General features: G+C 44.3%; 1 protein-coding gene across 17 annotated transcripts in view; it reads right to left on the bottom strand.

Annotated features, from left to right (window-relative positions):
- The window catches only part of EPB41L3 (erythrocyte membrane protein band 4.1 like 3), a 219,037-nt gene that overhangs the window by 5,427 nt on the left and 188,948 nt on the right, over window positions 1-24,662 (bottom strand). For 12 of the 17 annotated variants that reach the window (XM_053248620.1, XM_053248617.1, XM_053248623.1 and 9 more), the window contains 7 exons: window positions 21,983-22,705; window positions 21,362-21,484; window positions 20,446-20,844; window positions 15,200-15,331; window positions 13,703-13,801; window positions 2,546-2,626; window positions 2,164-2,280 (listed from right to left, as the gene is read on the bottom strand). In XM_053248620.1, the coding sequence (XP_053104595.1) occupies window positions 2,170-2,280; window positions 2,546-2,626; window positions 13,703-13,801; window positions 15,200-15,331; window positions 20,446-20,844; window positions 21,362-21,484; window positions 21,983-22,705 (1,668 nt within the window). In that variant the 3' untranslated portion in view covers window positions 2,164-2,169. The remainder of the gene's footprint in view (window positions 1-2,163; window positions 2,281-2,545; window positions 2,627-13,702; window positions 13,802-15,199; window positions 15,332-20,445; window positions 20,845-21,361; window positions 21,485-21,982; window positions 22,706-24,662) is intronic. The other 5 variants (XM_053248627.1, XM_053248625.1, XM_053248632.1 and 2 more) reach the window with 5 other exon arrangements.

Here is a 24,662-nt window from a genome sequence, read left to right as displayed (position 1 = left end):
ACAGACAGGGGTGCCATTAAGCACAGACCTGGGGGCCCAGGTCCATGTGCCTACTCTCCTAGAGGGCCCCGTGATTTTCCCTAAGGGAAAAGAGGGTTCCTTTTATACTTCTGGAATGACGGTCTAGAGTTCTGAAATTTGGCACAGATGTAAGAAAGGTTATCAGGACTTTGTATTAATTTTAAGTGGATTGGGCAATCCACTGATTTAATGATTTTTTAAATTAAAATGAAACACACAAAAAATCTGTAGAGGCTTGTTTCATGGCAGAAAATTACAAAAGTTTCTGGATCTGAAGCCCCTATGTTTAGGAATCTGCTCGTTGCCTTCATAAAAGAGTTCAACATGCCCCTCTTTTGCCCAACCTTTTACATTTCCAGAATGGCTGGACTTAAGAGTTCTGAGATTGGGCACACGTGCAGTCCAAGATGGCAAGACTGTGTATTTTTACTTCAAGGCAATTGGTCAATCCTGTGATATTTAATGAATTTTTCTCTACTGCAGTAAAGGTGCCAAAAAGAGTTCTCTCTATCCAGAGAGATACATCTAGTGAAAGTGGAACTGTTACATCTGAATAAACACTTTTTTAAAAAAGCAATGCACTATGTGCAAGTTGGGTTTGTGATCCAAAAGGTCTGCATGAGAACTGTGAAGCGAGGGGCATGTCTTGTGGTTTTAATTCCCGTCCCCCCATGTCCAAGTTGGTTTTGTGTTTGAACTGTGGAGCAAGGGACATGTGTTGCATCCCAGTCAGTTAGTGAATGGAGAAGCTTTGTGAATCAATTGGGGTTTACGCAGTCTTTTTGTGGGATGGGATGGGGTGGGGGGATGTACTCTAGCCCAAACCTGTGGGTTTGTGGGAGAGGATGCTTATTTTGCGGTTGTGGCAATATGCTCATTAGGTCCAGGGTCCAAAATTACCTAGTTGCACCTCTGTATACAGTGCAGTAAAGTCCAAGGTTTAAACTCTTAGCGTTTGTTGAAGGACCTAAAGAATCAAAGCCAGAGACCCTGGGAGGGCTACTGCTGGGCCAGACAAATCAATGGCCAGAGGCAGTAATTTCTGTTTATGTCATTATCCAAAACATGAAAATAACTGCAACATGAGTTTCTGTGTGTGCAGTGTAGAAAGTATATCTGCAGTTTCCAAATGTTTAGCTAAAGGGGTCCACCAATGCAATGCTCTCTTTGTTCAGGACTGACTTCCTCTCCAGGAGGCATCTCTCTTTTTGTCCCTTGCTTGCTATCAATCTCACACTTACTGCTGATCTGAAACCTATCAGGAAGGCTCTAATTATTCATTGCTGATCCCCAATCTTCCATATGAAAACAGTGGAGATATATATATATCAATGTTTAGGAATATGTAATGCTTGGAATTAAGACTGTCAGTTCAAACCAACCGAAAAGCCATTTTGTTGCACACAACATTCAAAGCCACCTAGAGATGACACTAGTATTAAAAGTTCTTGCATAGCATGTTAGTATGCACAACATACTCTAGCACATGCATACATTAACTGCAATATTATCATGATGTCTATTTAGCCAGAATTTACCAGCATGCCTTTACTGAATTGCAGCAGACAAGGAAAGCTATATTATCATCTCCTTAAAAAAACCAATGCAGTTGTTAGAAACAAACACAGCCATGTAAAAACAGGAGACACAGACATATGCACTGACACTACAATTTAAAAAGTTTCAACCATACCTGAACCACTTTGTACTAAAACCCTAAAATTTGGATATTTCTGCTCACATGATGGACTATAGTCATTCATTTTGCAAGCATTTTCAGATGGATTAATATTTACAGTGAAAGAAAATGCTTCATTTCTCCCACAAGCCATATGCGTAAGCAGTTTTCAGGTTTGGAAATTACAGAGGAAAATACTGGGTCATGGAAAATGCATAGCAACTAGCGAGCAGACACAAGCAAATGGGTTTATTCTATTTCTCTAACTGGCATTATCACAAAAGTGGGAAAGAATCTCTTTGCCCCGTAAACAGAAGGTAAACTGCAGAATCATCCCCCCCCCAAGATGTAGAGAATGCCAGAGAGAATAAATAGAGAGGGTTAGAGATGAACTATGAAAGAAGAAATGAAGTTCTGTCACATGCCAGCCCAGTGAGTGTCTTGGAAAAATCTCATCCTCTTACCTGTGGTCAATCCTCCCCATCTTCTGGTGTGATTTCTGTCTCTTTATGTACCACTACTTTGGTCACTGACATGTCAGGGTGCTGCTCTTTGGCCTCTTTAATTGCCTGAGCCAGCGCCTAGCCCAAGGAAACCACAGAAGGGCAAAAACAAGAAGGAGGTGGAACATGCATGATCAGTAGCAAGGTGAAGAGAGATCCATGATAAATTACACAGTTTGCAAATGAGGAAAAGTGATTCAAAATAGGAATATCATTATCTTCTATCTCAATATTAAGCCAAATTATTTCAAAGGCATGCCTGTACTAACACTGTATTTAGGTTTTACAGTTAAAAAACACAGCAGACAATTTGGGAATAGTCACAGTAGCTTGTATTTCATACCTGATCATGGTCAATGTCTGCATCTCCTGTGATGACTATTCGCTTTTCAATTCTTGTCTCTGATATGCCTCCTTTAACAGTCTAAAAGAGAAGAAACAAATACAGGCCTCAAACAAAAAGGATTTTTTTGTTGTTGTTCAAAGGGATAATGCTTCACTGCTGAAATATTATTACTGAAATAAAAGATATATTAAGTGTTTCCAATGGCAACAATTCAATATATCAGAACCTAGAACGTGTAGAACCTATGGATATTTGCATATGAAGTAAGAAGAACTTACTATCAGAACAGCCCTCTTCAGGAGTTTTAAACCGAGGCACGCTATATGCAGGCTAGCCATTAGGGATGTAAACGGACTGCATTTTGTAGTTCGGTCCGAATTCAAACTGAATTTCGGATCTGCAACAACCGACCGGCTGGGCCAGTCTGTTCAACAAACCACCTCAATCCAGTTTGGCGGTTTGAGTTCCAATTAGGGTAGCACCAGGGGGCCGGCAAGAGGCACCTTTAAAAGTAAATTAGCAGGTCCTTACACCAGTGGAACTGGTACTCCAGGCAGCTTCCAGGTGCAGCAGCATGCCCCCATGCGGTGGTGGTGCAATTCGGCACTCACCTGGCCTCTGCACATCTTGTCAGCCTCACTGACCCTTGAACCACTGAACCGGGTCTTCCTGAACTGGATTTGGTTTGGTTTGGTTTTGGACTGGCCCCCTTTCCTGAAGGGTGGTCCAGTTCGCAATTAAACTGCTCTAACTGACCCAGTTCATGGCAGACCAGTTTGGATTGAAATGGTTCTTGCACATCCCTACTAGCCACACACTCATTTGACATGCCTCCATAGCATCCCTAGTTACAGTTTATCTGAGGAAGGTAGTACTGAATCCAGCTCTCTATATAGCTCTAAATCATATGAGAAGTGTCCTGATTCTGCTCCTTAGACAAACTGTAAACATAGACATTGGGGTGTGAGGCTAGAGAATGCATCAGAGCTAGGGGGAGGACACCGCTAGCTTGTGCATTTGTGTCAGTTGTCTACCCAGGTACAACGTACCTGTTTTTAGAATGCTTGACATAGTCTGTGGCCAAAGAGAGCATCTGACTGAGTTCACTGGGACATTCCTAAGCAAATGTGTATAGGATTGTAGCCACCCGCACTTTCTATGAAGCAAGTCTCACTGTAATCAGTGTAACTTAATTCATAGTAAACAAGTTTAGGGATCAGAGTGTATTCTCTGTTTTTGCATGAGTGAAACCTAAGGGTTTCCAAGGCAACTGCAATCATTAAAGGAAGAGGACCTTAAAAAAAAGGTTGAGAGAGAGAAAGAAAAGGAAGACATAAAAAGACTTTTCAATCATTTATAGCATCAGGATTTACTTCAAACCATTAATAACATAATAGCATATCAATCTAAGGAAGACATAACATAAGGATTATTGGTTAACAAGAAAGTGAGACTGTTCACATGAGCAGCTCTACCTGGGCTTGCACAGCCCTATCCAGGTAGGGCTGCTTGTGTGGAGTGCTGGGGCTGGCCTCAACTCCAGCACTGCCCTGCCAGGTAGCCTGAGGTTTCCCCCCGGGCTAGTACCCCAGGTACCTAGTCATGTGTCTGCTCGGGCTGTTGGCAGCCAAGCAGCCACAGGGCTGGGAGCCTAGAGTGCCCAGCTTGTGAGGAAATCTCTCAATGCATTGTACTCCACGTGCAGTAGAGAGATTTCTGGAGGCTGGACTACATTCCCCCAGCCCCTTGTGCAGCTCTGGGCAACACAGCTTGTGTGGGCATGCAAGTCATGTGGCCCAAATAAAAGAGATTGTTGGTGGGGGGGGAGGCAACTGCACTTCTACCTTCTCCACCAGCCCTCCCCTCCCCGCTGTCCTTGGTAGTGTGAACAACCTTAATGTCCGTTTAGTGTTCAGTTTTCCAATAATTATTGACAAATTCTTTGACAACTCCTCTCTGCCTCTTCTGAATATCTGAAGTAGAAGCACTACCTGAGCACATCTACTGGGTCCTGACGTGTCTACAGGGCTCCACAAATTTTGGCTAGAATGCAATGAGTGAGACATTGCCTTTTAAAAACAGGTTGCTCACCTGTAACTATTGATCAGGAAGTGATCCAATGCATTCATAAGAGTGGGTTCTGTGCCAGCACAGGACCATTCAGGCAGAATTGACTAGCTCCTCATAGCGCTTAGCCTCACCCACTGCATGTGGTGCATTTCCTTAGTTTGGGTGGGCTAGCGTTTTCTCCTCAGTTCCTGAAGGACCGACATTTGGATTCAACTATTGTATGGAACCAGTCCGCAGTTTGACAAGGTAAGTAGCTCTTCATGTTCTATAAACATACATTTTGTCACTTCAAATACTGAAACAGGGCCGGCAGGAGGGTCTTATGAATGCAACGGATCACTTCCAGACCAATAGTTACAGGTGAGCAACCTGTTTATCTGGATTGTGATCTGTTGCACTCATAAAAGTGGGTAACTAATGAGCTGTCAGTCTGGAGGTGAGTGTAGTATGCTTAGGTAAGACCTTTTTCAGCACACCCCTCCTGAAGTTGGCCTGCAAGGCTGAGCCAAGGTCCCAGAGGCAGTGCTTAACAAAAGTATGCTCATAGGACCAAGTTGCTGCTGTACAGATGTCATATGGGTGGCAGAGGTAGCATAAGCCTTGGTAGAGTGAGCCCATATGGTCTTTGGGGGCCCCACCATCTGGTGCTTGTACGCCAGGAAAACCAGTGGGATAATCTCTGCCTGGAAATTTGGAACCTTTCACTTTGCCCTTGTATCCCACAAAAAGGTGTTTTGTATTCCTATAGGGCTTGGTCAGATTCAAGTAGAATAGGAGTGCACGCCGTACATCCAAGGAATGCAGTGACTGTTCTAGAGCCATCAGGGATTTCGGAAGAAGGTAGACAAGACAATATCGCTGTTGATGTGGAAATCTGTAACCACTTTAGGCCTAAACTCAGGGTCCAAGCGAAGCACTACCTTGTCTTCATGAAATTTAGCATAGAGGACATCAATGCAAAGAGTATTTAATTCGCTCACTCATTGGGCTTATTTTTTATGGCTAACAGAGAAGCCACCTTCAGCATCACAGGTTTAGGAAGGGCTGTTGCCATGGGCTCAAATGGGGACTGTTAAAGCTGACAGAATCAGAGATGGGCTCCACTGTTCAGTATGCCAGCAGATAGGCAGGCAGAGGTTGTTCAGACCTTTTAGGAACCTTTTCGATTCTGGATGCGAGAAAATTGTCTTTCTGTCTCATCCGGGATGGTGAGCAGAAATGGCGGCCAAATGGACTTTGATGGAAACGTTGACCAGCATCTGCTGCTTCAGGTTCGTGAGGTATAACAAAACCTGGCGAGACACAGCAGTCTGAGGCAGGAAGCCATGCGTCCGCACGTACACTTGAAATAGTTTCCATTTGCTGTTGCAGTTGACATGAGTATATTTTTTCCTTTTGTTGAGAAGGATGTCATTCAACAGCATATCCTCCAGGCAGTCAAGTTCAGAGTTTTCAGGTTGGGTTGGCAGCGCCTGCTGCCATCTTGTATCAGAAGATCTTCGCGTTGAGGCAGTTGTCTAAGTGCTAGCTGAAATCATGGCTGTTGAGGCCACCATGGAGTAATCAATATGCAGTTTGCAGACTCCTGTAGGATTTTTGCCAGAACCCAGTTCAGAAGAAGGTAAGGGGGTGGGGGATGTATAGAAATTTTCGACCCCAGTTGAATTGGAAGACATTCCCTTTGGAGTTGTGAATGATTCTGGCCCATGAGCAGTACTGGGAGCACTTGTTGTTCTCCAGTGTTGTGAACAGGTCAATATTCGGTGTCCCCCAGGCTTTGAACAGCACTTGGAGATTCATCAGACCGACTTCCCATTTGTGCTGTTGCAGGTAGATTTGCGATCTGCTGAGGTGGTCTGCTAGAGTATTCTCCACACCTCTGACGTGAATCACAGTCAAAGTCATTCACTGTGCTATTGCCCAATTCCAAATTTGCAAAGAGAGCAGGACACTGTCCCTCCCTGATGGTTTAGGTATGCAATCACCATGGTATTGTCCAGGGTGATTTGGACAACCTTGCCCTTCAGTGGGCAACAGCACTAAGCCCTTGGCTAAGAAAACCATAAAACATTGAAGCCGACAGGGTACTTTAATTGGATTCAAGCATGTTGAGAAGACGTTGAGCGTCACGAGGGCCCAAGCCAGGATCTAGATTCTCGTCATCAGTGTTAACGTCAAAAACAGCTGGCGAAGTTGAAGAGGCTCCCTCCGCCCCCGTTGTGGCAGGAACACAGGAGAAGGAGACTGCAATGGAGTCTCGGCAGGAGACAATGATTAGTCACAGGGTCGAAACGTCAACACCAAAGTGGCTGTTGATGTCGAAGCCAAAGGATGACCACGATGCCAAGAGGTTGGCATCGAGGTCGACATCGCAGGATGAACTGGAGAATGCCCTGGTGTTGACTGGAGGCCAGTGGGAGAGGCAATTGACTAAGAGACAGCCGCAGGCTCTTCATACCGGAGCTTAGTGCCCTTATCCTGATGTTTCTTACAAGGAGGCGCTCCTTCGGCGACCTGCTCACGGTGTTGGGACTTGTGATGCTTACAGTGTGTCAGATCTGAAGGTAACTTTGGCGCCTTAAATGGAGTGCCAGAATCTGATGTCATGGCACTTCGAGTTGAGGATTTAGACACCTTAAGGACCCTCCGCTGTCCTTAATTTTAATATCAATGCTGTGCTCGACGTCGAAGAAAAGGGCACGTTGGCAGGTGAGTGGGGCACTGGTGTGCTGGGATGAAGAGCCTCGTCATACAGCGCAACCTGAATGGGGAGTGCTCTGTTTTTCCACGTTTGGTGAGAGAAAGTCAAGCATATCTTGCAGGTGGATGTATTATGCTCTTCCCCAAGGCACAGGAGCCAGAGCTCATCGCTATCCGCTGAAGGGAGCTTTGCATTGCAGTGGAGAAAACGTTTAAAAGTTTTTTTCTTATCCACGAGGACAGAAAAAAAAGGAGGGGAAATACAGTGGTACTTAAATGTCGAAGTCAAGAGTCTGTTCTGAGTCGGATTTCTTCTGTTCGTCTGAGTCACAGCTGAAAGATCCTTTTGTTTGTCCATTTTTTTGTTTTTAAAAATACAATTGGCCAAAGAATAGTAAAGTTCGGTCTAAGTCAGAGGAGTAAAAAGAAGTATATGTTTCTTTCCACTGGAAAAATGTTCCAACCAAGGAGCTCACTGTCTGAAGTGCTGACACAATGACAGTCAGAAAGGAACTGAGGAGAAAACACTAGCCCACCCAAACTAAGGAAATGCATCACGTGCAGGAGGAGGGACTAAGCCCTTTGAGGAGCTATTTAATTCTGCCTGAATGGTGCTGCAGAGGCACAGAACCCACTCTTATGAGTGCAGTGATCCATATCCATAGTGCAGTGATCCATAACCAGTGATCCATATCTTCCTGGTCAAAGACAAAGTGAAGTTTACTGCTCAGCATGGGGGTTTAAGAAGGAAGGAGAAGCTGGTGGATTGTGCATGTTTGGTAGCAATCTATCCTGTCCAGCCCATGAGGACACTGTTGTATCAAAGCACATGATACATCCCGGCAATATTTTGAAAGAGGCACCCTATCTCCCTGGGTTTGCCAGCAGCTTTCTGAAATTATGTTATTCCTGGACAGAGTGTCCATGCTGGTCACCAAAACTAAATTTCTGGTTTATATTTATTATATTTGCACCCCAAATTTAAGTCTTTGGGCGGTTTATAGTAACATAAAACAAATTTAAACAAATATTAAAACATCAGAACAATTTAAAACATTAATTAATACAAATTAATTAAAGCTTGGGTGAATAAATGTGTCTTTAGAGACTTTTTGAAAGTTGTCAGAGATGGGGAGGCTGTTATTTCAGCAGGGAGTGCATTCTAGAGTCTTGGGGCAGCAACAGCGACAAGCTGGTGGTAACTTCAGATGGACCTCTGCAAATGATCTCAATGGGCGGTGGGGCTCAGAGTGAAGAAGCCCTGTTGGAAGCCTACTCTGTGAAGAGCAGACACAGCTTGAGGAGGTGAGCAAGCTTTTCTAAGCATCTAGCCTCCCCCACCCCTTTAAATTAACTAACAGGAGGAGGGGAGATTTGCAGGGGCTCTTCTCTCTTTAAGGGATAAGTCCTAGTCTGTCTCTCTGCGTGTGTGTTATTTGCCAGGGCTAGCAAACTCAAGTGTTTTGTTTGTCCCTGCCTGGAGGGGGTGGAGTCAGCTAGGGCTGGGGGAGGCCCCACATTCCTTTGAGTCACATCCTGTGTATCAGTTGGAAGCCTACTCTCTACATAAAAGGTGAAGGCCCGAGAACAAAGCGAACAGGGATAGCAAACAGGACGCTGGAATTTAGCAGGAAGTGTGCGGGGGAACCTGGAACAAGCCCCTGTGATCACAAGGAACCTGGTGGAGAAGAGAACGTAAGTACAAATCCCTCCCTCATATTCTGGGGAAAGGCTGTTTGGACAGTTAAATAGCTGACTATTACAGCTGAGACCAATCTTTCTAATAAACTATCTCTAAATACTGTAAACAGCCAACAAAAACAGTATGAAGACAGAAAGTCAGCAGGAGAGGGGGCACTTCCTAGTGTATTGCACAGACCACATGTGTGACTATTTGCCCCATGGGCAGAAATCATAGGCGTGTGCTCGATGCAAGGAGCTCCTGGCTATAGAGAACAAATTCGTTCCCTTGAGACCAAGGGAGATCTAGATCTGGCAGATCTAGAGAACCTCAGAGAGGCATGTGGACGAGACCTTCTGGGATGTGATAGGCATCCCACTCCAGGGCTGATAGTTCCTCTGCTGTCAGGGAGAATGAAGGTCTCGAGCAATGAGGACATTGGTCTTAGGAAGAGGGAAATGCTCCTTTAGAAGGGACCCCTTCCATGGATGATGAGCCCATATCCTCTTGCAAAGGGGATACTCCTCTGAGGGGTGGAGGCCTCCTTGTAGTGGGTGATTCAATCATTAGAGCAGGGGTGGGGAACCTTGGCCCTCCAGCTGTTTTTGAACTACAACTCCCACCATCCCCAGCCACAATAACTGTGCTGGGGATGATGGGAGCTGTAGTTCAACAACAGCAGGAGGGCCAAGGTTCCCCACTCTTGCATTAGAGCAGTGGTTCTCAACGTGTGGGTCCCCAGATGTTGCTGAACTACAACTCCCAGCATCCCTAGCCCCATTGGCCTTTGGTTAGGGATGCTGGGAATTGTAGTTCAGCAACATCTGGGGACTCACATGTTGAGAACCACTGCATTAGAGGTACAGAGAGATGGGTTTGTGACCGGCATGTTGACCACACAGTGACTTGCCTGCCTGGTGCGAAGGTTGCAGATATCATGCAGCATCTAGGTAGGCTCTTAGGCAGTGGTGGGAAGGAGACAGCTGTCATGGTGCACGTCAGCACCAACGATGTGGGGAAATGTAGTTGGGAGGACCTGGAAGCCAAATTTAGGCTGATAGGTAGTGTATTGAAGTCCAGGACCCCCAAGGTAGTATTCTCAGAAATGCTACCTGTTCCACGTGCAGCTACAGTGAGACAGGCAGACCTGAGGGGTTTCAATGAGTGGATGTGACATTGGTGCTGGGAAAAGGGGTTTAGATTTGTTAGGCACATTTTCGGGGAAGCAAGGCCTGTACAAAAGGGACGGGCTGCACTTGAACCAAGATGGAACCAGACTGTTGGCACTTAAAATCAAAAAGGTTGCAGAGCAGCTTTTAAAATGATGCCTGGGGAATAACCGACGGGAGCTGGGCAGTATCTGGTTTGGCAAAAGCCATGTTTTAAAGTGTGAGGGTGCAAAGGATTCAGATAAAACAAAAGGGGACAGAGCAGAACCACATAAAGAGCAGACAGAAGGCTGTGCCAGCTGGTCAAAGAGTCAAAAGAAAGATAGCATAAATCAGGTGAGAGATTCAGCGTATAGGTGTTTATATGCCAGTGCCAGGAGCCTCCGAGCCAAGATGGGTAAGCTGGACTGCTTGGTTGCTAAGAAATAGCTATAGTGGGCATAACAGAAACATGGTGAAACAATGAGAACCAGTGGGACACTGTTATCCCTGGATATAATCTCTATAGAAAGGACAGGGAGGGGCACCTTGGAGGTGGAGTAGCACTGTATGTTAAAGAAGGGATAGAATCTAACAAGCTAGAAAACCTAGGTGGACTAGAGTCCTCCACAGAAACCCTGTGGGTGACAATACAAGGCCTGAAAGGAAATGTGCTACTGGGGACGTGCTATAGCCCTCCAGATCAAAACACTGACAGTGACTGGGAGTTGCAGAAGGAAATTAGGGAGGCGTCAAGGAGAGGCAGGGCTGTAATAATGGGTGACTTCAATTACCCACACATAGACCCGGTAAATTCACAGTCAGGTCATGACAAAGAGGTCAAATTTCTAGATATGCTGAATGACTGTGCCCTAGAACAGTTAGTCTTGGAACCATCCAGAGAGAAGGCGACCTTGGACATAATTCTGAGTCACACCCAGGACCTGGTGCCTGATGTCAGTGTCATCAATTCTTTACGGAACCATGACAATAGTGCAATCAAATTCAGCATACATGTGGGGAGAGAATCACCAAGGAAGTTTAACACAGACACTTTGGATTTCAGAAGGGGAAACTTCTCCAAAATGAGGAGTATAGTGAAAAGAAAGCTGAAAGAGAAAATCAGGACAGTCACTTTGCTCCAGAATGCATGGAGTATACTCAAAACCACAATACTAGAAGCCGAGTTAGATTGTATACCAAAAAGAAGGAAAGGTACCACTAAGTCCAGGAGGATGCCCACATGGCTAACAGGTAATCTCAAGGAAGCCATAAAAGGGAAGAAGACTTCCTTCCGAAATTGGAAGGCCTGTCCAAATGAGGAGAACAGAAAGGAACACAAACTGTATCAAGGGGAATAATAAAAACTTCTTTAAATACATAGACGCAGGAAACCTACCAGAGAGGCGGTTGGACCATTAGACAATGAGGGAGTGAAAGGGATTATTAAGGAGGATATGGAGGTTGCAGAGAAGCTAAATGAGTTCTTTGTGTCTGTCTTCATGGCAGAGGATACGGAGCATATACCTGTTCCTGAACCAGGATTTTTGGAGATGGAGGCTAGAGAGTTGAGTCAGATAGAAGTGACAAGAGATGATGTTCTAAACTGTGGGAAAAACTGAAAATGAACAAATCGCCAGGGCCACATGGCATCCATCCAAGGGTCCTCAAATAACTCAAATGTGAAATTGCCAACCTCCTTGCTACAATATATAATTTATCCCTGCAATCGGGCTCTGTACCAGAGGACTGGAAAGTAGCAAATGTAACACCGATTTTCAAAAAGGGATCCAGGGACAATCCGGGAAATTACTGGCTGGTTAGCTTAATGTCCGTTCCAGGCAAATTGATGGAAAGCATGCTCAAGGATAAAATTGTAAAGCAGACAGAAGAACAGGCTCTGGTGGGAGGGAACCAGCATGGCTTCTGCAAAGGTAAATCTTGCATCACGAACCTTTTGGAGTTCTTTGAGAGTGTCAAAAAGTGTGTGGATCAAGGTGATCTAACTGACATAGTATTCCTGGACTTCCAAAAAGCTTTTGACAAATTTCCCCATCAAAGACTCCTGAGGAAACTTAGTGGTCATGGGATAAGGGGACAAGTACATGTGTGGATTGCTAACTGGTTGAAAGGCAGGAAACAGAGGGTAGGTATAAATAGAGAGTTTTCACAATGGAGGGAAGTAAGAAGTGGGGTCCCCCAGGGATCTGTACTGGGACAGGTGTTTTTTTAATTTATTCATAAATGATCTAGAAGCAGGGGTGAGCAGTGAGGTGGCCAGATTTGCAGATGTTACCAAACTCTTTCGGGTAGTGAAATCCAAAACGGATTGTGAGGAGCTCCAAAAGGATCTCTCCAAACTGGGTGAGTGGGTGACAAACTGGCAAATGAAGTTTAATGTTGGCAAGTGTAAGGTGATGCACACTGGGATGAAAACCCCCGACCAAGTATACGCTGATGGGATCTCAGCTGTTGGTGACTGACCAGGAGAGAGATCTTGGGGTCGTTGTGTACAGCTGGTCTAAAATGTCGATGCAATGTGCGGCAGCTGTGAAAAAGGTCAATTCCATGCTAAGGATCATTAGGAAGGGGATTGAAAATAAAACGGCTAATATTATAATGCCCTTATACAAAACTATAGTGTGGCCACACCTGGAGTACTGCGTACAATTCTGGTCACCACATCTAAAAAAGGACATTGTAGAACTGGAAAAGGTGCAGAAGAGGGCAACCAAGATGATCAGGGGCCTAGATCACCTTTCTTATGAGGCTAGGCTACAACACTTGGGGCTTTTTAGTTTAGAAAAAAGATGACTGTGGTGAGACATGATAGAGGTCTACAAAATCATGCATGGTGTGGAGAAAGTGGATAGAGAGAAATTCTTCTACCTCTCACATAACACTAGAACCAGGGGTCATCCCATGAAATTGATTGCCATGAAATCTAGGACTAACAAATAGAAGTACTTTTTCACACAACACATAATCAACTTGTGGAATTCTCTGCCATGAGATGTGGTGACAGCCAACAACCTGGATGGCTTTAAGAGGGGTTTGGATAACTTCATGGAGGAGTGGTCTATCATTGGCTACTAGATGGAGGGCTAAAGGCCATCTGCAGCCTCAAAGGCAGGATGCCTCTGAATACCAGTTGCAGGGGAGTAATAGCAGGAGAGAGCGCATGCCCTTAACCCCTGCCTGTGGCTTCCAGTGGAATCGGGTGGGCCACTGTGCAAAACAGGAAGTTGGACTCGATGGGTCTTGGGTCTGATCCAGCAGGGCTGTTCTTATGTAAGATATTCTCTTAAATGGTTGCCACTGTATTTGGGGACCTCTGCTTGTCTGGCTTCAGGATACCTAACGGTAAACAATTCAAAATATTCTGTCCAGTTATTTGAGACAACTGCTGCAGAATCTCACTTGTATTATTTACTGCTTAAGTGAGACTAGGGGCTTGAGAAGGCTGCTTTAGTTGCCTTGGCTGAGTTATCTATATTTTTAAGCATGATTTAAAGTCAAACTTGTATTTGAGAAACAGACTTCTCAGAAACTTACTTTGGTGATATGTGTAGTTGTTGTAGTACTTGTAGTTTCAGATGTGATGGTCTGTGCACTCATCAGAACTCCTGGCTCCGAATCAGCACCAGGATCCGCCTATGGAAAGCAAAGAAACACACAATCCTACATAATGAAAAAATACTTTGACTCTGAGATAGTAATGGGCTGTTAGCAGATATTTCACTTTAATGGAAGAATTAAAAGGCTACCCCCCTTTAGTACAGAAAGAGAGAAGCATTTTGTTCAACAGAGAACCAAATTAGTAGTACAAAACAAAATACCTTGTGATTATTGTATGTTATTAGCATACTATTTATCTTTTATTCATTAAATGAGGTAATACCAAATCACAATTAAGAATATATTGCCCATACTCTGCAATACTTTGAGGTTGTGCATATGACCTTGTGCTGCCAGTCACAGAGGTCTGTGTGGAAGGCAGGAGCTAGCATAGGAACATAGGAAGCTGCCTTATACTGAGTCAGACCATTGGTCCATCTAGCTCAGTATTGTCTTCACAGACTGGCAGCGGCTTCTCCAAGGTTGCAGGCAGGAATCTCTCTCAGCCCCATCTTGGAGATGCCAGGGAGGGAACATGGAACCTAGATGCTCTTCCCAGAGCAGCTCCATCCCCTGAGGGGAATATCTTACAGTGCTCACACTTCTAGTCTCCCATTCATATGTAACCAGGGTGGACCCTGCTTAGCTAAGGGGACAAGTCATGCTTGCTGCCACACCAGCTCTCCTCTCCTCACCTGCCTTCCCTGCCAGATGAACAACATCACCTTTGCCTTCCCCGCACCGCATACTCACACAAGCAGCAGCAAGGTGAAGGTAAAATCCGGGAGCAGGAGGATTTCCACCTCCTGCATCCCTGGGTGCCCTGCGCACAGTGGCTGCTCTCAGAGCAGCTGCCACACTCAGCATGGCCGCTCCTCCCCAGCTTGCCACTGGAAATGGTGGGAAGGGGAGCCTTTTAACCTGGCAGCAATTGTGCTTATGATCACCTGCTGAGGTTAAATGAATTGCAGCTTGGTTTAACTTCGGCTAAATGCCAGGTTAAAAAGTCGGACTACTCCAGGCAGCTCCTGTTGTGTGCATGGCCTCATTATTTTTTAAAAGTTAATTCATAAGTAGGAAAAACTGGAATTGGCCTTTGAAAATGTTAATCTGAAACTCTGACATCCTGAAAATTGAAGAACGTTTTACTTGCCTACTTTTTTCTAATTCTTTAGTGTTTTTAGATTTCAGTTTCAATACTGCCTTTACATAAATGGGGCATTAAAAAAAAAAGAGAATATAACTCTCAAAAGAACTGCTTGGATGTTTCTAAAAACCTAGGGCAAACTTGTATTGGGGCCTCCCTAGACAAGATTCAAGTAACTATGTCACATATTGCTACAGCATTGGGTATGCTACTCCCAATGTAGACTGTCATCTTTCCGACACCTGCCTATGTTATGTTTGGTCCAAGTCTTTTGTGTAATTTCTTACCTCGGATGACTCATATGTAATGGTTTTTGTTTCAGTATGAACGACGGGCACTTCTTTCATAGAAATTTCCAATTTCTCCCCCCCTGAAGAAACACTGCCAAAACTGATTGTTTCAGTCTTCACAATTGGTGACTGTTTCAATGAAAAAAGGAAATTGTAGGATATATTGAAGTTGCTAGTTTTGTATTAACTGTGGTAAAATGAATGTACTCTGTTATGACATGAGGGAAACAAAAATCTCCATTATTTAAAAAACCCCTCACATACACATTACAGCACTCTACAGCCATGTTTATATATAAGCCACGCCTGTATTGATTCAGAGCCAGCTTTAGGGAGCAGGCAGCCATGCAATCCTTTTCATGTTGTGGTAGATCAGACTTATATACCACCCCCCGCCTGACCCACATTCATTCAAATAGCTTATCAAAACCATGTTAAGATACATGGCAATTTGAGTCAGGAAATTGCTATTCTTCTAAGTGGTCTCTGTCCATCACACAGATGGGCTTCATGCCAGAGGGAAGAATAGTCCAGAACACCTCTCAAGCTGATTTTTCTCCTAGATTGTCTCAGCTGGGCACCTACCCTTACCCCTTGATCACATGACCCTACCCTCTTCTCCTCAGTTCTTTTTCATCCACCAGAGAAGTAACATCTCTGTACATCTATCAAGTTGTTCTCTAGGCCATTTTTTCCTTTCTAATTTTGTTCAGCGGCCTCCAGATTTGGGCAAGCGGTCCTCTCCCCTGACCCCTGCTCTTCAGGATGATATTCAGTCACTACTCAACAAGGGTGCCATTGAGCAGGTCCCTCCTCAAGTAGGAGATGGCCTGTTCTCCTGGTATTTTACTATATCAAAGAAGGATGGCGGACTTCGACCCATTTTAGACCTTCGCCCCTTGAATGAATACGTCTGCTGTGAACGCTTCCGGATGCTCATGATTGCAGACATCCTAACACTTTTATTTATTTATTCATCACATTTATATACCGCCCAAACTTTTGTCTCTGTCACGCGGAGTGACAGAGATGAAATGACAGAGACTTCTGTCGCGCGGAATGTGGTTCGTATCCTTAGATCTGGAGGACGCTTATTACCATATTTCCATCCTTCCTCGGCACCAGAAATATCTGCGTTTTGAGTTGGGAGAAGATATTTATTTATTCATTCATCACATTTATATACCGCCCAAACTTTCATCTCTTTCATATGGAATGACAGAGACGAATGACAGAGACTTCTGTTGCATGGAATGTGGTTCATATCACTAGATCTGGAGGATGCTTATTACCATATTTCCATCTGTCCTCAGCACCGGAAATATTTGCGCTTTGAGTTGGGAGAAGATACTTTCCAATTTTGCGCTATGACCTTTGGGTTATCATAAGCCCCGAGAGTATTTACAAAATGCATGATCATCATTGTGTGCTATCTACAATAGAGAGGGATTCAGATCTTCCCGTATCTCGAAGACTGGCTTTTGGCTGCCGAATCACCAGGGATGCTGCATACTCATCTGCAGACCACCATACATCTCCTAAACGATCTAGGACACAGGATCAACTACAAAAAGTTGCATCTGACGCCCGCCCAGAACATAAAGTTCCTGTTGTAACACTACCCGAAGACCGTGTCCTCTCTATACACTGACTAGCCAAGGCCCTTCACAGAGACCCTGCTAACCCTGCGAGAACAAAACAGTGCATGTTGGACCACATGTCCTCAACAACCTCAGTATTATCAACCGCCAGACTGCACATGCGACCCCTGCAATGCTGGTTCCTGGACGTGTTTCATCCTCACCGGGACAACAAATCGAAGCGCCTCTGTATCCCAGCCAGCGTGTGCAATACCCTCCAGTGGTGGATGTCACTGAGGAATCTGTGGCATCCGTACCCCTTCCAGCGACCTTTCCCCCAGCTTCAAGTAACTACAGATGCCTCAGAGGATGGATGGGGTACTCATCTGGATGACCTACAGGTGAACGGTCACTGGTCCAGAGAAGAGTCGTCCCGCCACATCAACTACCTAGAGCTCTTGGCTGTCCTCAAAGCACTGCAAGCCTTCCTCCCGGAGGTGAAGGAAAAGCACATTCAAATCCTGATAGACAAAACGACGGCCAAGGCATATATCAACAGGCAGGGGGGAACCGGCTCTCGGGCCCTTCTCTCTCTGACCCTGCAGCTGTGGCATTGGGTCCTTTATCACCAGATGGACCTCTCAGCTGTTCACATCCAGGGCCAAACCAATACATTGGCAGACACTCGAAGTTGCACAGCATACACCCCCCACGAATGGCACCTGGACACCCAAGTTCTACATCGCTTATTTTTCCTTTGGGGATCTCCGACCATGGACCTTTTTGCGAGTGAAAGCAACCGTCAATACCCTCAGTATTGCTCCAGGGCGGGGGTAGGGAAGGGGTCACTGGGGGATGCCTTTGCAACCATTTGGACAGGGGAGTTCCTTTACATATTCCCTTCTGTCCCGCTACTCCTAAGGGTGTTACAAAAATTAGAGGCGGACTCCAGGAACTGTATCCTGACAGCACCCTGGTGGACCCGGAGGTCCTGGTTTCTGTGCCTCATTCACCTCTCCGAGGGCCGCTTCCGATGTCTCGATCCATCTTTGTCTCTGCTCTCCATGCAAGGTGGCTGTATCCTACATCCCGACATTCACACCTTGCACCTAACAGCCTGGAGGATTCAGCTCTCTGGGCCCCAGAATTGAGAAATGTTCTAGGAACATAGGAAACTGCCATATACTGAGTCAGACCATTGGTCTATCTAGCTCAGTATTGTCTTCACAGACTGGCAGCGGCTTCTCCAAGGTTGCAGGCAGGAATCTTTCTCAGCCTTATTTTGGAGAAGCCAGAGAGGGAACTTGAAACCTTCTGCTCTTCCCAGAGCGGCTTCATCCCGAGGGGAATATCTTGCAGTGCTCACACATCAAGTCTCCCATTCAGATGCAACCAGGGCAGACCCTGCTTAGCTAAGGGGACAAGTCATGCTTGCTACCACAAGACCAGCTCTCCTCTCCCAAAGCATACTGTTCTGTGTGTTTCTCGAAAGCCTTCCACCATAAAATCGTACACAGCAAACTGGAAACAGTTCTCTTTATTTGCCATGGCACGGGGCAAATCTCGTCCTGATCTAGCACCCTTGCCACTAGTATTGTCTTACCTCCTTGACCTGAAACGTTCAGAACTTTCACAGTCCTCACTCAGGGTACACCTGGCGGCAGTTGCAGCCTTTAGGCATGATGCTGCCCCAGAATCGTCCCTTTTCACCTTTAAAAGGGTTAAACAGTTTATTAAGGACTCTCCCACCTCTACGCTGATCCTCCAGTGACAGTCTCCAATTGGGACTTGCAATGTGTCCTCACTGCCCGGATGCATAAGCTTTTGAACCCATGGCAACTTCTAACTTGGGACTGTTAACTCTCAAGACTGTCTTTCTGGTAGCTATAACTTCTGCCAGAAGGGTAGGGGAAATTAGGGACTTATGCTGTAATCCTCCTTTTCTTCACTGTCATAGAGATAAGGTGGTTTTACGTGTTGATGTTGCTTTTCTCCCCAAGCTGGTCTCGACATTCTACAGGTCTCAGTATATCTCCTTACCGCCCCCCCCCCCCCCACCGATCCTTCTTCACCTCTAGAGCGCACCCTACATGCACTTGATGTCAGACGGGCCCTGGCTTTTTACATCCACCGTACTGCCGCCTTTAGGACCACCAAGGCCTTGTTCGTGGCTTACGGGCTGCCATCGAGGGGCAATAGGGCCTCCATCCAGTCAGTCTCTGCCTGGATAGTCCAAACCATTAAGTTGGCTTATGAAATCACCGGTAGACCTCTGCCGGCCCCCCTTAGAGCTCATTCTACCAGGTCAAATGCTACCTCCACTGCTTTTGACAGGGGTGTCCCACTATCTGCAATATGTCAAGCAGCAACATGGGCCTCCCCCTCAACTTTTGTTAAACACTATGCTTTGGATGTAAGGGCTCAACAGGATGCCTGCTTTGGCAGGGCTGTCTTGCAATCTGTGTTTAACTGACTTCAATATCCTGTATCTGTTTGATCCCGGTTGTAGACTTTACATATGTTAAAAAAACAAAAAAACTGTTAACATTACTGAGAATAAATGTTGTGTTGTTTTCGTGAACTTAAACGTGTTCTTTTACTACCATGGCTTCCTTTGCCTACTATATTTTACGGATTCGCGTGACCTTGTCCAGGGCTCTGCCTCACCTCGATTCTGGAGCTTGCTATGCGCCCATCTGTGTGATGGACAGAGACCACTTAGAAGAACTGCAGGTTGCTTACCTGTAACTGTAGTTCTTCTGGTGGCCATCTGTTCAGTCACACACCCTCCCAGCTGGCCCCGTCGCAGAGTCTTACTTCTCGGCATACTCCAGAACTGAGGAGAAGGGGGTAGGGTCATGTGACTAAGGTGTATGGGGAGATGCCCAGCTGAGGCAATCTAGGAGAAAAGTCAGCTTGAGAGGTGTTCTGGACTATTCTTCCTGCAGGCGTGAAGCCCATCTGTGTGACTGGACAGATGACCACCAGAAGAACTACAGTTACAGGTAAGCAACCTGCAGTTAATGAACTGAGAAATTTATACAATAGAGAACATTATTCCCACTTTGACACATGTAGGAAAATACCTCTTTCCTACATAAGACTAAGCAACAGATATTGATCTTTCCATGGAACAGCACACTGCATTCTTATGCTCTGGTAAAATCTTGCACTACCAATAAATCCAGTCTGATTAAGGCAATGATGCTCAGCATTATCCCCTCTTGTTAGCAAACTGCATGAAGCATGGTGCCAAAAACAAAAACAAAAACTGAAACCAGCAACAAATCCCAGGACTGACATGCAAGGGAGGAAATATAGGCTGCCTCACACTGGACTTTTCTTACCCAGAACATATACATCCATGTAGGGAATCTGCTTGCATGCCACATGTACATTGTCATATGTATTTCACTTAAGTAAAGCAGTGAAATAGACACATCTCCACTCATCATGTGATGTGTAAGAGGTGAAAACATGGCTTTTTTATATGGATGCCATCTACTTCGGAAACTATCACACATAAAGCAGTCCCAAGAGGAGAAAAACTGCTCGCTAGATGCAAGAACAGCCTAGCATGTATTTTAACACTTCACATCAATTTAAAGAGTACATTGATTTATCCTTGTATGCAGAACTGACTAATTCAAAACAACTAATTACCTCAAAAAGAGGTTTTCTTTCCTGTGCATCCAAAACATGGGCTGTTGCACTCTGCTCCTCCTCCTGATCATGAGAAACAGTAGCAGTTTCTTCCTGTTTGGTTACCGCTTTCTCAGCCTCCTGCCTTTTTTCATCTTTAGCCCCCTCAGTCACAGCAGAGCCCTCCTTCCCTCTGAAGCTAGAAGCCACATGAGATATTGCCTGTGCTGTAGCATCCAAATGAATTCCAGCCAATTTAGCAGCATCCCCACTTGCATGCACACTCATCAAATGACTCTCCTCGACCATTACAGTATCCTGCACCACCTTCTGCACAGTCTCCTGCAGTTGCTGCTGCACCACCTCCTCTGGCTTCTTTTTGCTAGAATGTATCTCCTGGTCAGCCTTTGCTTCTGTTCTCTGCAAGGAAAAAGGCGCTGAAGTCAGAAGCCAGTGTGTTTATAAATACATCGATAAATGATATTAAACTTAGGCAATCGTTTCTTTCTGAGCTGTTAGATTTGGATGATGAACTGGCTATATTATACTGGAAATGCACGGGGCATTCGCATCTACAGTGAGATGAGAAACTGCATAACATTCCATTCACTCTAATATTTGAGAGCTCAGCCCAAGCAAACATCCTATATAATGGGTACAACCAAGCAAAACAGAAAATAAGACTGATTTTCTTTTGAAGATTTGTTTTTTTATATGTGATCTACATCTAGGGGGGAACAAAGCGTGTGCAGTAGTATTTTTCCATGCAGGTTTTGAGAATTCTTGTAAACAAAATCAAAATGAGCACACTTACATGTAAAACGCCCCATCAACACACACACAAAAGGGGGGAAATGGGTGTGTGTGGGGGGGAGATAAATCCCCAGACCCACCAGGGTAAAATAATTAAAATCTAAAGATGGAATCAAATGGCCACCTGCGCCCAGCTATGTGAAGTAGATGTAACCCCTCCTATGAACTCAGTTGGTTTTCTTGCAGACTCTATTAAAGTGAAGATATCTGAACCATCCAAAGTTTTTTCACCGGAGAGTTGTTTTGTCTAAATAGACAGAGAAATGTAAAGTCACACACACGCACACATGAGAAGAGAGGCAAACAAACATACATATTATGTTAATTGATCAAAATAGAGACAAGGACAAAGGAGGACAATAAGTGGCAAGGATAGAGAGAGGAAAATAATGGGAAAATAAATTAGCACAAATCTGTCATGACTATAAGCAGTAACCTAAAAAGCAAAGTTGTTAGCACTAGGGATTTGCTGGTCTTGTGAAGCATTTCCCCACCCCCTTCAAAACAAGCCATAGCAGCATACTACTTTTCAGTAATATATATATATATATTTAAATTTAAAAGCCTGGAAATGCCTGCGTTGTACTTTGTTAATTGACTTAAACCATGAGGAAATAATAAAAAGCTGGGTTGGCTGTTGTCAACATAAAGCCAAGCAGCAAAAGGACCGAAAGGCAGGGTAGTGAGGGTATTGCCTAAAGAAGTCATGCTTTTATCTTTAAATTGTGGCAAAGTTGCATGTTACCACAACTCTTGATGCTGATGATTCAGTAACATAGTGAGCAGTAGCAATGGTAAAGGGTGGTTCTCTGGAATATTTCCACTCAGATATACTCTTATCTTTTCGACCAAATGCCTCTCCTTTCAGTCCTTCACTGTCAAGAGGTTTCTCAGCTCTGCCAATCTGCACGCTCCCCAGCGTATCACGCAACTGCAAATCCTGATCCGTCTGTTGTGTCTTCTTCAGACTTTCCTCTTCGGGACTCTGCAGCCGGGAGTCTGCCTCTTTAATGGGCGTCAGTGATTCAGATACCCTCCTTTTTGTCTCAGATAACCTTCTGGCTTTCTCATCAGTGATTGGTTCTAGAATTTCATATTCTGCTACTACAGGAATGACTTTCACAGATTCTGGCACTGCCCTTGCCATTTTTTGAAATGCGTCGAGTGATGACGGCACCACCTTTTCTCCCTCTTTTACTTTAGTGGTCATGGTTACAATTTTCCCAGAGACTGTATCGTAGGATTTTCCTAAGGTGTACATTTTCTGCTTATTCTCATCTTTCGACTGCAAGTCACCTTCCAAGTCCTCAAAGCTCTGTATGTCAGTGGTACAGGGTTTTAAAAGCTCGGCTGAGATGTCACCAGCTTTACTGCTCACAGTCATTACTTTGTATGTCACAATGGTTTTCGATTCACCATCAACTACCTCAGTGGGTACTTTGTCTACAATAACCCAATCCTCAGTGCCCTATATTTGAAATATAAAAGCTAAATTAGAACAACTAATGGTTTACCTCTGTGTCAGGAAACTAAAATACAGTACCTGTTAGGAAATGTTATGGTAGCCATGTTGAGAACAGATACATTTCTGCATTCTAACCTTGAATAGTTTTCAAAAAACCTGTTTTTAGGCAGTTCAACAGATAGAAACTAAGCCACTTGATTGCAAAATATGGGACAGAATATCACAGTGTCTTCATAATTTCAATTCCTAAACAAATCAGTTTAAAATCCATTGAGTCCTGAAAATATTATATATTTGCACAGATTGTGATCTTACTAGAGGTTCCTTAACTTTACTGGAATACAGCATTATCTACAATTGGCTAGTTGGTACATTACATTGCAAACATGCCTAAATGTATGTGTTAATGAAATAAATCATGCTTACTTTTGAGGGAATATGCTTAAGAATGAGGTGCAAGTACTGGAGAGCTAATACCAAACTATTTTCTCATAGAGATATACAGGAACATAGGATGCCACTTTGTACTCATCCATCTAGCTCAGTATTGTTTGCCCAGTTAAATGACTGACAGCAGCTTTCCAAGGTTTCAGGCAGGAGCCTTTCCCAGCCCTACATGGAGATGCCGGGGACAGAAGAACTTGGGGTCTTCTGCATGTAAAGATGCTCTACCACTGAGCTACGGCCCCATCCCACAAATGTGCTGTGGGACTTCAGTTAAGACATATGTTCATGCCCAATTAAATGAACGCATGGAAAAATTGAACAATTTTCTAGATACTGGTTTGATGAGAAGTGTTCATGCTACCTATGAATTCTCCATTATTCATCTCTTTTTCTATTGTCTAGTGAGAAAACCTATACAAAATTTAACTTCAGTTACATGCTACATTTATAAAGTACACACAAATATTTAATTTGTGAAACTATTTTTTAAAAATGCTTTTGTTAATTTTTTAAAAAATGTTATGGTTTTAAATTTGTTTTTATTGTGTTTTATGTATTGCTTTAAGTTGGGTACACCATCTTGAGATTCAGGTGTTAGGCAGTTTATAAATGTAATTAAATAAGTAAGTAAATATATGATTCTCTCTCACCTGTGCACAGGAGGGTTCCCTTTAGCCTATCTCCCCATCAACTCCCAGCATGTACACATGGGCAGCATATTAGGGCAGCTCAGGATGTGGAGTTATGTACACACCTCCTATATCTCTATCCAGCTCTGTGCGTCCACTCAGTCAAATTATTCCTCAGATGGTAACATGGTAGATTGTATCCTGTTTGAGAATAATCCCACCCCAACAGCCTTCTGCAACTCCATGTTCCAGATAAGGCTTAATCTTAATAAGCTTAAGTGCCTGTGGTGTTTCATTCCCCCAGCTGCCTATACTATTTTTTTAAAATTATAGTTCATACTTTGATGTATTTGGGGATATACTCCTTTTGCACTGCACAGGAAATTGAAAGTACTAGACACTTAGAGTGCTATGGGTTAACAATACCCCACAAAAAGCTGTTTTTATTATTCTTCATTATATAGATATTTAGATCAGATCAGAACCTCTTCCCAGTTGTTGTGAGAAAGGGTCACATTTCCTTGAAATTATAGCCTGTCTGTTTTCCTATGCCATTTTTGTGTGTACAAAAATATTACTACAAACAGTGTGTGTGTGTGTGTGTGTGTGTGTGTGTGTGTGTGTAATACCCCAAGGATTAAGTAAGCCCTTTACAAACCAGAATTGTAGTAACATGTTAATTGTGCTTAGAACCTTCTTTCTGAACTCTCAGAACTGTCCACGCCCCCACATCTGCCATAGTTATTCTCAGAGTTTGTGCTGAACAATACCTGCTCATGCCGTTTTGGGAGGTTATCTTGACTCCAAATGTTTGCAAGCAACTTGCAGCCTCATCTGAATAGATGGCCACTTGATGAAGCTATTCTGATAATCACTAGAAACTG

The sequence above is a fragment of the Hemicordylus capensis genome, chromosome 4 (assembly GCF_027244095.1).
Source record: "Hemicordylus capensis ecotype Gifberg chromosome 4, rHemCap1.1.pri, whole genome shotgun sequence".
NCBI lineage: Eukaryota > Metazoa > Chordata > Lepidosauria > Squamata > Cordylidae > Hemicordylus > Hemicordylus capensis.
Note: the sequence above shows the minus strand (reverse complement) of the source record. Positions and strands in the feature narration are given on the sequence as shown.